This window comes from Rhinatrema bivittatum, chromosome 6 (genome assembly GCF_901001135.1).
Source record: "Rhinatrema bivittatum chromosome 6, aRhiBiv1.1, whole genome shotgun sequence".
In the NCBI taxonomy this organism is placed as follows: Eukaryota; Metazoa; Chordata; class Amphibia; order Gymnophiona; family Rhinatrematidae; genus Rhinatrema; species Rhinatrema bivittatum.
This window is the reverse complement of record NC_042620.1, coordinates 197,841,526-197,854,034: the sequence shown is the minus strand read 5'-3', so window position 1 is coordinate 197,854,034 and position 12,509 is coordinate 197,841,526. Positions and strand designations below refer to the sequence as shown.

General features: G+C 41.4%; 1 protein-coding gene across 6 annotated transcripts in view; it reads right to left on the bottom strand.

The window, feature by feature from the left end:
* The window catches only part of PIKFYVE (phosphoinositide kinase, FYVE-type zinc finger containing), a 404,626-nt gene that overhangs the window by 36,097 nt on the left and 356,020 nt on the right, over positions 1-12,509 (bottom strand). For all 6 annotated transcript variants that reach the window (XM_029606384.1, XM_029606389.1, XM_029606390.1 and 3 more), the window contains 2 exons: positions 6,806-6,865; positions 1,127-1,303 (listed from right to left, as the gene is read on the bottom strand). In XM_029606384.1, the coding sequence (XP_029462244.1) occupies positions 1,127-1,303; positions 6,806-6,865 (237 nt within the window). The remainder of the gene's footprint in view (positions 1-1,126; positions 1,304-6,805; positions 6,866-12,509) is intronic.

Here is a 12,509-nt window from a genome sequence, read left to right as displayed (position 1 = left end):
GAAAACCCATGAGAAGCTGAGCCAAAATGGCCGACAAGCCCACCAAAACTGGAGCGCTGAGGCCTCCTTATATCCTACTCAGACTACTTATCCCTCATGGCAACTTTCCTCAATGCAGGAGTGACATGTTGACAGCACTGGCAGCCTGAGAACCCTCTACCAGGACCTCTCTGATCCAAACAGGCCACACACAAAGGCCCCGCTGTTGACACCTAACACCTGCCTCCACATGTGCCACAAAAGCAACCGTGATCCCCTTCTTTAATAGCGGTTCCTTTATTCACCACACTACCAAAATAAGCTGCTCCAGATCCGCTCCCATGCAGCTAAATCCATCCGATAGTAAGAAGCAAATTACCCAACACTCCCTCAAGGTCTGTCTGGGGAGGTCTTGCATGGGAACCGCCACTCAAAGGCCTCTCTTTGCTGCTGCCTTCTGTTCCTTTTTTTTTTTTTTTTTTTAAATTTAAAGAGTTCTTAGAGGCAGTTCAAAATAGCAGAGACACAAGGGAAGGAGCAGGCTGGAGGCCGCCTCTTTGCAGCAAGCAGAACCTGACAAAGGCTGTCTTTTTTTATTTATTTATTTGTTTATTTCTTTATTTATTTATTTATAACTTGGTCCAGAAGAAGCCCTCCTGTCACCCAGGCTCCACCTAGTACCTTATGGGACTGGGAATCTCCAAGTTGGGCTCATTTTCCTGGGTGAAACCAGGGGCGTGACCCTTAGCAGCCCAAACACTGTCCTGGAAATCTTGCAAGTCCTACCATCTACTGGAGGCAGAGAATACTGGAGTTTCTTTGTGCTGCAACACCTACACATAGTGGCAATGATGTCATGGAGAAAGTCTGCGTGCTCTGTCTCCATTCTGCTGGTAGGGGGACATAATCCTCCTGTTTTGACTAGACTAGACTGGTGTAAGAAGGATGAAATGGAATAAAAAAATGTCATAAGAAAACAAGGAAAAAATATCTTAGGAAGGTAATATACTAAGTACCATCAGCCTTACAGGAAACAATCTCAGAAGATAAGCCTGTTATGAGAGGGTCATCATGTATTCATTAAGTCAAAGTATTTATATTTTACACCCCTGTCAGCATGTACAATCACTACAGAAACACACATTACCTTCTGTGGCATAGAAGGCAGCTCCCGACTTGCCCCCACGAGCCTGCCAAGGCACACAGTGCGCAAGGGAGCGGATGAAGTCCTCCTCACTGCTACCCAGAATGACCTCCCGCATTAGGTGGAACTCTCCCGCATAATAAATCCGGCAGTAGAATTTGGCATTAGCATCAGAAAACTCTGCAGGAAAATGTTAAGATGAGTACAAATCCTTGGAATTTCAGAGCACATGATTACAAAGCACACATCCAGGCCAAACACCATGCATTACGAAGGCAAAAGTAGCCTATATTGTAGCAGTCTTCAAAAGCACATATATGCACCTAAAACCTTTGGAAAACTGAAATTTCAAAGGAGTTATGTGCATAAAAGTAGCAATTTTCAAAAGTCATGTAATGCATGTACATCCTTTTGAAAATTACCTCCCATGTGTGAAAATGCCAAACTCCCAGAACCCATGGCTAGCTGACTGTCGCTGGAGAAATTATACTAGTTGAGCACTTGCCTAACAGCATAGTGAAAGTACTGGAACTGCATTAAATCCTAGAACATGGCAGTGTATTACCCTGCGTAGGAAGCAGAAAGACTGGAGGAAAGCCAGGGACAGGTTACATAATGTGCTGGGTAAGAGAGAATGTAAGGAAGTTCAGTCTCCAGAATAGAATACAGTATTCCAAATAAAGTCTCATAGAAAGGACTTATAAGGGGCACTAACACTTCCTTTTTTTCTGCTGATTATTCCTCTCTCTGTGCACCCAAGCATCTTTCTGGCTGTTGCTGTCTCCTTATCCATCTGTTTGATCACCCTAAGATTATCAGATACAACCACCAGCAGATCCCATTCTTCTTTTGTACTATAACTCTCCCTTGGGTTTTTGCAGCCTAAATGCATCTCTGCATTTTTGAGCAATAAATCTTAGCTGCCAGACATTAGATGATTCCTTGAGCTTCATAGATCTCATGTTTTCCACACCTTCATGGCTGTCTACCTGTTGCTTATTTTGGGATAAATGGCAAAAAGAAATCTTTCCTGACAAGCCTTCTGCCATGACATTCACAAAAATGGTGAAAAAAACGGTCCAAGGACCTGAGGCACACTGCTAGTAATGCCCGTCTCCTTGGAACAAACAATTTATCACTTCTCTTTGATGCCTCAGACTCAACCAATTTCTAACTCAGTCAGTCATTTCAGGGCCCATACCAAGGATGCTTGGCTTATTTACAAGTTGCCTAAGTGGAACCGTACCAAAGGCCTTACTGAAATTCAAATATACTACATCTAGTGCTCTTACCTGATTCAACTCTCTAGTCACCCAATCAAAGAAATTGATCCAATTCATCTGACATGATCTAGCTCTAGAAAAGCTATGCTGCCTTGGATCTTGTAATCCATTGGATTCCAAAAACTGCACTACCCTCTGTTTTATTTTATTTAGATTTTTTATATTCCGCAATACATAGCGCCATCCTCAGCACTACAGGCGCCTGTGGTCATAGACAACCCGGCAGCATTGATAGAAACCCCGTGCCCGAAGGCATCGATGGACAAGCGGCAACCAAGGATGCCAGGGGCCCCTGCAGGCAGAGGCTCTGTTGCCCCAACACAGCTCTGACACGTCTCTTTTGTGCCCAAAAGAACCAATGACTGCCAGCGCCATTCACAATATCCCTCGGCTCACCTATCCAAGGGCATCGATGCTGCAAGCCAAGTGCTGCGATGCTGCGAGCCAAGGATATCCTCGCTAGCACACATTAGCACCGCTGGTGTGCGAATCCAGTCAGGGCCTCCGATGTTCCCCAATCCAGAGGCTCATGCCCCTGAAATAGTCAGTATCCATGGTGTCTGATAGCCGTAGGTCAGTGATGGGACAGCAGGATGCCCCTCTGTGCCCCATCAGGGCACTGCAAGGAGTCTGGAGGGCACAGGACTACTGTGCCTGGATTCCTCTGTGTTCTGGGGTGCCTTGAGTGGATAGCGACCTTGATGCTAGATCCTTCCAAGCCGAAACCTCTGACACCCGAGGGCTTCAGAGGCAGTCGAGGGCTTTCAAGAACTCCAATGGTAGATGGCCTCAAGGAGGACCAAGGCGCTCAACAGCGATCCCATTGCCTTAATGGTGCTCATCCTCATCAAGATTGGCAACGAATGGCCTCCATGGTGGCCCTGCACCGCGACAGCCTAGAGGGCAGTCGCGGCCTCGAGAGCAGTCACAGCAGAGGCCTCGCACTTCAATGGCTTCGAGACCATGCACCTTGATGGGATCAAGGGCGTCGATGGCCCCGAGGGTATCAATGGTTTGGGCAGCTCTGATGGTGAGGGGGACCATGGCGCTCAATGGCAGTCCTGGTCCCCGACACTAGAGGTCGGTAGAAAGAGGAGGAAAAAGGAAAAGAAAATAAAACTACTGTAAGGGAAAGAAAAGAAAAACAGCTGCAGCTCTAGAAAAAAATCACTTACAAAAAGTGTGAGGAGAGAGCAAAGCTGAATACCATGACACACACAGCTCCGTGGGGGAAAAAAAAAAAAAGAGACTGAGGGACTCTGCCTAGGGCAGAGCTGCACATGCTCAGGAGGGTATGGTTGAAAGTTCTAGAATCTTTGAGATCAAAATTTCAGACTGCAGCTCCATCCAATGTCACCCATGTGTGAGGACTACCATCTTGCTTGCCCTCTGAGAACAGTGGTTCTTACACTAGAGGTGAAATAAAAGTCAGCTGCTGAAGGACTCACTAATAAGATGGCTAGAAAAGTCCATCCTACTAATCATGCCATCACAGGGAACAGAAGAAAAAAATCCAGCAGAATGAGGAGGTGCAGAGCAAACATGCAGCCTATGGCAGTGCAGGAACAGTAAAAACACTGTGCACACTGCCTCATCTCCCTATGGTATGCTTCAGGTTAGAATGAGGTGACTGCTAAGGGAAGAGGATAAAACAGAGATGCCATGGTGATAGAGCACACTGCTTTTAGTATCTCCATGCTGCCGTTGCTCTCAGAGAAGATGGAGGGGCTGAAGGAGAATGTGAGAGAGAGAAAGATAGGGATGAAATGAGAAAGCAGGGACATAAAAGGTGAAGTCTACTAGAAAAGGTGGAGATGAAATAGGAGGAGAAGAAAGCTAAAAAGGACATGGGGCAATGTGTAAAATACAAAGATGGGGAAATGGGATAAAAAAAAGACAACAGAGAGGGACAACAACAAGTCCATCTGCCTCAGACACAGCTTGAGATGAGGTGAGGAGCAAACTGAGAAGGGGTAAGGAAGATCAGAGACTGAACTGGTCCTGGGTTGAAGGAAGGAGTGAGAATCCACTGTCAAAAAATTTAAGAACCTCCTAATTGCTACACAATGACAACAAAAGCATGAACCTTGAATTGCATATTTGGAATGAATACCAAACAATAAGAGAGCTGATATCTGATGTCAGCTCCAGAAAGGGTGCATTCAGTGCTTCCTAATCAACTTGCACTCTGTGGTTACTGAAACTGTAAAAATGTGATTTTTAACCACTGAGCAAATATGACCAGGAAGTATTAGTGAAAATACACATTCTTTCACTGGAGAGACACTTTAAAATCTATTTTCCAAAGTTTAATCAAGTAGGAATACATGCACAGCCAGCTAATTAATGACTAATGGCTAATTAATGGCTCTCTGGCATGCTCACCCTAAATGTGAGTCTCCTGTTGAAGCTTCATCCTCCATTGCCTAAGGTACTAACTTAGAGACCAATATTCAGAAAAGCAGCAAATGGATAACTTATCCCTCTACAATCAACCAGATAATTTATCTGGGGTATTCAGTAGGATAAACCCACTGAATATATTATTCAAGTAATGTTTCCTGGATAACTTTCAAGCATAACCGGCTATGTATAAATATAACCAATTAGGTTTAAAGTTATTCAGGTATATGTAACTATATAACTATAATTTTAACAAGCTATATTCAAATTAAACGGCCTATTAAATGCCAGAATTTTTTTTTTTAATCCTAGCGGGCTGGTAGGACCAATCCCCTACCTCAGTAAAGGACTAAAATTAATGTGGGCGATAATGCCCAAACCTCTTCCACCTACAAACCCCACAAAAGATTTTTTTTTTTTTTTTTTTAAAGTTGCAGGCCTATTTCTCCAAAGTCAGGAAATAAATCTTGTGTCCAAGGGCCCTTTCCTCATGCCCTTTCCTCATTCCCATCCTCCCCTCCCCCCAAAAATCTAGCCCAAACTCTCACACATGACCCAGCATCCTCAAAATCCCCACAGCCGCCACGAGCATGGTATAACCACAGCGCTCCCGGCAGTGTGCAATGTTGTTTTGACAGCAACAATGGTAGCATACATTACCAGCATTGATGTCAGAGTAGCACTCCAGCAGCAATGCTAGCAACCTGTGCCACCAGCATTGCTATCAAAACATCGCTGAACTCTGCCGAGAGCACTACGATTGTAAAATGATCCTACAGCTGGCAGGATTTTAAGGTGTGCCGGATGGGGGGGAGGATAGGCATGAAGAGGGGGCCTGGAAGCTGGATTTATTTTCCAGGTGGGGGGGAGGGCTCCTCAGGACAACAGGCATGAAACATTTATTTTTTTTTAAATCTGCTGTGGGGCGAGGCAAGAGGGGGGAAGGGAGAAGGAGCAAACACTATGGTCCACTTTACTGGGGTGAGGATGGGGGTTCCAAGCCTATAAGCCTGCAAGAATTTTTATTTTTTTAAATTATTTTTCCAGCTCTTAACTGGCTCTATAATTTGAATACAGCCAGTTAATGTTAAAGCTATCTGGGTTTACATTCCCAGATAACTTTAACCCTGGCTCTGAAGCATGTCCACACTTAGCCAAATAACTTATTCTAACTCTAAATATTGGAGTTACCAGGGTTAAGTTATCCAACTAACTCCATTCTGGAACACCCTCAATATGCATCCAATTTATCTGGATAAATTTTATCCAATTATTGACTTTGCTGTAAAAAACGTATCTGGTGGCAGGGGCCAGATATTAAAACCTTGTGGTTTGTCCCATTACTTCAATAATAATTTTTTTTTTTTTATTTACAATCTTTTCTAAACTGCCTATAAAGAGAACTTCCTATCCACACTGATGACTTTGAATATGGGGGGTCTCAGGTGGTAAGGCCTGTAGGCCTTACCACCTGTAACTTGCCTTGAGTTCAAATTGGAGTAGGCAAAAGAAATGAAATCTAAAATCTAAATCCACGTCATGTCTGCAGCAGACCAAGGCAAGCATGTCAGGCCGCCCCAGTACCTTGCATTGAGAGGAGCAGGTATTACCAACTGCTCTGCATTTCAATCTCAGGGTAGGGGCTGCTGGAGACATAATTAAGTCTAAAACTGTCAGCCAACCTTACAGGTACCGTCATTTGCCTAGACAAGATACTGACCTTTATTTTATCATGAAACAGGTCCTTCAATACCAAATAGAATAAGCTACAAAGGCTTGGATATTATATGAAAAAAAGGTACAACACAATCACACAAAAATAGCAGGGAGAAACACCTCCAGACAGACTGCTGGACAATAAAATATATATGTTAAAATATACACATCCTAAAACTGAGAGAATCAAGAGCATCTCCCCATAAGATGAGAACAGTAATGCAAACAGAATAAAAACGTGATTTTAAAAAACCCAAAGCCAAAGCTTTCTTCTACTCACGAAGCTCCACGTGGGGGTTAGTCAGCTGTTTCTTCTGCTTATCTCCTCCATCGGTGTCATCTGCAAGGAGAACAAAAGCATTCAGTTACTCAGTGAGGCAACCTGGTAGGTGATGTAAGTAAAGATGGATGCTTGCTTTCAAGACTCTATCAAGCTTTCATTTGTCCCACTCATATACAGGGATAAAGGGGATTAATCTTCAAAAGGTTTAGGGGCCTAACCTAAGTCGGGTTCCCAAGCCGGCATATCTGAAGACAGACAAGGCTTGAGTCCCTAAATTTAGGTGCCTAAACACATGAACATAAGAATCGCCATGCTGGGTCATACCAAGGGCCCATCAAGCCCAGTATCTTGTTTCCAAAGATGACCAATCCAGGTCACAAATACTTGGCAAGATTCCAAACAATAAATAAATCCCATGCTGCTATCACACAGTGGTAAGTAGTGACTATGCCTCAAGTCTACTTAGCTAATAACAGTTTATGAACTTCTTCTCCAGGAACTTGTCCAAACCTATTTTAAACCTGACTATGCTAACTGCCTTAACCATATCCCCTGGCAATAAATTCTAGGATTGTTTGAAAAAGAATTTTCTGATTTGTTTTGAATGTGCTGCTTACTAACTTTATGGAGTGTGTCTTACTTTTTGTATTTTCTGAAAGAATAAATAACTGATTCCACTCATGATTTTATAGACCTCTATCATATCCTCCCTTAATCATCTCTTTTCCAAGCTGAACAGCCTTAAACTCTTTAGCCTTTCCTCTTAGGGTAGGCATTCCATCCCGTTTATTGTTTTAGTCACTCTTCTCTTTACCTTTTTCAATGCAACTATATCTTTTTCGAGATGTAGTGACCAAAACCACACACAGTACTCCTGGTGCAGCCTCACCATAGAGCATTACAAGGGTGTTATGACATTTGCCGTTTTATTCTTCATTCTTTTCCTAATAATTCCTAAGATTCTGTTTGTTTTTTGATGCCACCGCACACTGAACTGAGGATTTCGAAGTATCGTCTACTATGATGCCCATGTCCTTTTCCTGGGTAATAACTCCTAATATGGAACCTAACATTGTGTAACTACAGTGTGGGTTACATTTCCCCATGTGCATCACTTTGCACTTGTCCACATTAAATTTCATCTGCAATGTGAATGCCCAGTCTTCCAGTCTCGCAAGGTCTTTTTGCAAATTTTCACAATCCACTTGTAACAACTTGGAATAATTTTGTGTCATCAGCAAATATGATCACCTCACTCATTGATCCCCTTTCCAGATCATTTATAAATATGTTAAAAAGCACTAGTCCTTCTATAGATCCGACAGGATGAAAACAATGAAACAGATGCCAGATGTCCAACTGGATATAAAATTTTATTGGAGACAAATTAAAAACGCCCGACTCTGGCCGAGTTTCGCCACTGTGTGGCTGTCTCAGGGGCTACAATGAATGAACACGACATACATATTTAAATCTCAATATAAAACCATAAAATAAATTAATTAATCAAAAAGGACATATAAATGTAAAACAGGACATATAAATAATAAAATGGTAACATATAGATTAAACATTAATAGAACAACTAATACAACCAGTATAAAAACAAAAAATGTATGACAGGTTATAAAGGAGAATATTATGCACAACCAGTTAAGAACAAAAATGTAAATTGAAAAAAGGAGAATTGATTAAAAATGAATTAACAGTATTTTTAAAAAATGTATCTTATGTAACAACGGCATGATTAAATATGTGAGACTAAAAATAAGTATCAGTGTACCTCTGTTTAAAATAATTAATTACACATAGAATAAACGTACTAACTAAAAATGTATGTATCTGAAAATATATATTAAAAATTTAGCATGTCAATCAGATTTATTTATAACATTTGGTCTCCTTCTAAAGGAATCTATTTATCTTACTTTAAATCAATTAATTCATATATAAATTTGATACTTTTACACATGGAATATAAAACAGTATCTTGAAATGAATATTAACAAAACACAGTCTCCAACTATCTAGCAATGGCTTCATTTCCAATTATCTCTGATTGCCAATTATCTCTCATCATCTCCCTCTGTTTTTTGGGTCCCTACTATAGATCTGAGGCACTCAATGTTTATCCTTCTTCAATGAGAAACTGACCTCAGGACACTGCCTCCTATCCCATGACTTTCTAATTTTCTTAGGACTCTCTCATAGGGAATTTTGTCAAATGCCTTCTGAGAATCCAAATACACTACATCCACCAACTCACCATTATCCTTGTTTATTAACCCCTTCAGAGAAATATAGCAGATTGGTGAGGCAATATTTTCCTTGTTTAAGTCCATGCTGGCTGTGTCCCATTAAACCATGTCTTTCTATATGTTCTGTGATTTTGCCCTTTGAAATATTTCCACAATCTTTCCCAACACTGAAGTCAGACTCACTGGTCTAGAGCTTATCGGATCACTCCTGGAGCCCTTTAAAAAAAATCAGGAATACATTGGCCACCCTCCAAACTTCAAGCACAACAGATGATCCTGATAGGTTACAAATTCCCAGTAACAGATCTGCACTTCCATGTTAGAGTTCTTTAATGACTCTGGTATATATACCATTTGGTCCAGGCAATTTGCTACTATTTAGTTTGTCAATCTGCTTTATTATATCTTCCAGCTTCACTGTGATTTGTTTAATCAGCACCATTTATTAGCTTCTGGCATGGGTATCTCCCCAAAATCCTTTTCAGTGAACAAAGCAGCAAAAAGGTCATTCAGTCTTTCTGCAATGACCTTGCCTTCCTTAAGTGCCTCTTTAACCCTCCAACTCACCCTCACAAGTTTCCTGCTTTGGGTACATTTAAAAAAGTTTTTATTAGTCATTTTTGCCTCTAAGGCAAGCTTTTTTTCAAATGATTTTTTAGCTCGCCTTCTCAATGTTTTATATGTAATTTGCCAATGCTTATGCTTTTTCCAATTTTTTTCAGATGGATGCTTTTTCCAAGGCTTTTAAAGGAGCTGAAATAATAAGGAGTGCTATGTTATCCTTGCACAGTGGCAAGTGGTTGCATAAATAATTTTTTTATTCCCGATGTAGCAAGGAGTTCTACACAAAACGTGTGCACAACCACTTGCTAATATGTTCGTGTACATTAGTGCTCCTCCATGCAAATCCCATTTTAATAAAGGCATTAGTTATTAATTCCCAAAGCAGAGAGGAGCATAGACTTAGCCTGTGATTTCTTAGCACTGGAAATTAAACTCTTGGTCAGAAGTAAAGTATAGTTTCAGGGGCAAGTGTTAGTCTATGAGACTGAAGCTAAAGTTCATGGTACAAGGGATTCTGTACTCAAGATTTATGCACAGAGATCATGATTGTGCACATAAACCATGTTCTCTGAACAGAAAATGTGTTATGCACACAAATCATGTTTCTGTGCATGAAACATTATGGTGTCAGTTTTCAAAGTGTTATGCAGGGATTGTGCAAGTAAACAATGGGCTATACACATGTATGTAAGCCCATGTATGTTGTAAGCAAATTTTCTAACTATTGGATACTTACCATTTCATGTGTGCATTATGTGAGCAAAAAAAACCAAAAAGGGAGCTTGTCAAGGCATTCCCGGGCAGTGTTCAGAAGTACGCACACAAGCCCTTTATTAATGGTGTATGTGCAACTTACACACATGCTTTTACATCCATGAGACACAGAAATGAAATCACACGTGCCTGCACTTTTGGATGGGAGGTCTGGATTAAGTTGTGGAGGGTCTGGGTGAACTAGTAATTAAAAGTACATGCACAAATATTTGCATAAGCAGTGTATGTTCATAAATTATAAAATACCTGCCTCCTCACATAAACTGAGGATTATTACATGCACAAGGTACAATTATTTCTCACGTGAAATATAGGTTGTTGATATTCAGCACCAATTAGCTAGATAAGTTCGGACTTATCTGGCTAAGTGGTGCTGTTTGAATATTTGGCTCTTAGCTGGATAACTATTTACCGGCTAAATAGTTATCCGTCTTAAATGGTGGGCAGGACGGGGCCATGGCTACTTATTCTACTAACATAGCAGGATAAGTAGCAATATTCAGACTATGTTAGCCAGATTTTAGACCTGTAGCAGGTCTAAAGTTAGCAGGTTAAACTAATCGGGTTAACTACATTTTTAGTGGCATGGCTGTGCTGCTGAATATTCTGGCTAAACTGGAGAAATTACTTACCTGATAATTTCGTTTTCCTTAGTGTAGACAGATGGACTCAGGACCAGTGGGTTTATGCTCCCCTGCCAGCAGATGGAGATGGAGCAAGCTGACTTCACAGTATATAAGAGAGGGATCTTAACTGAATGAGGAAGAACACGGCTCCTCACACCAGGCCTCAAAAACTCTCCAAACCCATACCATAAGCCAAGGAGGGGGAGAACCTGCGAGCGTGGAGTAAAGTGGCAGTCACTGCAGAGGAATAACCATGCTTTAACAGGCAAGCCTCTCAAGGGTCAAACCGTAAGACAGAATAAAGTCGGATCCTCGTGAAGAACTGGTCCCTACTGAAGCAGATCCATGTGTGGCGGAAGACTAAGGGGGGCATCCACCAGGAGTTGTCAAAAATCAACATACCATGGATGGTGAACCGGTAGATGTAGTGTAGGTAGATGTAGTGTAGGTAGATTTTCAGAAGGCATTTGACAAAGTCCCTCATGAGAGGCTTCTACATAAACTAAAAAGTCATGGGATAGGAGGCGATGTCCTTTCGTGGATTACAAGCTGGTTAAAAGACAGGAAACAGAGAGTAGGATTAAATGGTCAATTTTCTCAGTGGAAAAGGGTAAACAGTGGAGTGCCTCAGGGATCTGTACTTGGACCGGTGCTTTTCAATATATATATAAATGATCTGGAAAGGAATACGACGAGTGAGGTTATCAAATTTGCAGATGATACAAAATTATTTAGAGTAGTTAAATCACAAGCAGACTGTGATACATTGCAGAAGGACCTTGCAAGACTTGAAGATTGGGCATCTAAATGGCAGATGAAATTTAATGTGGACAAGTGCAAGGTGTTGCATATAGGGAAAAATAACTGTTGCTATAGTTACACGATGTTAGGTTCCATATTAGGAGCTACCACCCAGGAAAAAGATCTAGGCATCATAGTGGATAATACTTTAAAATCGACAGCTCAGTGTGCTGCAGCAGTCAAAAAAGCAAATAGAATGTTAGGAATTATTAGGAAGGGAATGGTTAATAGAACAGAAAATGTCATAATGCCTCTATATCGCTCCATGGTGAGACCACACCTTGAATACTGTGTACAATTCTGGTCGCCGCATCTCAAAAAAGATATAGTTGCGATGGAGAAGGTACAGAGAAGGGCAACCAAAATGATAAAGGGGATGGAACAGCTTCCCTATGAGGATAGGCTGAAGAGATTAGGGCTGTTCAGCTTGGAGAAGAGACGGCTGAGGGGGGATATGATAGAGGTCTTTAAGATCATGAGAGGTCTTGAACGAGTAGATGTGACTCGGTTATTTTCACTTTCGAATAATAGAAGGACTAGGGGGCATTCCATGAAGTTAGCAAGTAGCTCATTTAAGACTATTCGGAGACAATTCTTTATCACTCAACGCACAATGAAGCTCTGGAATTTGTTGCCAGAGGATGTGGTTAGTGCAGTTAGTGTAGCTGGGTTCAAAAA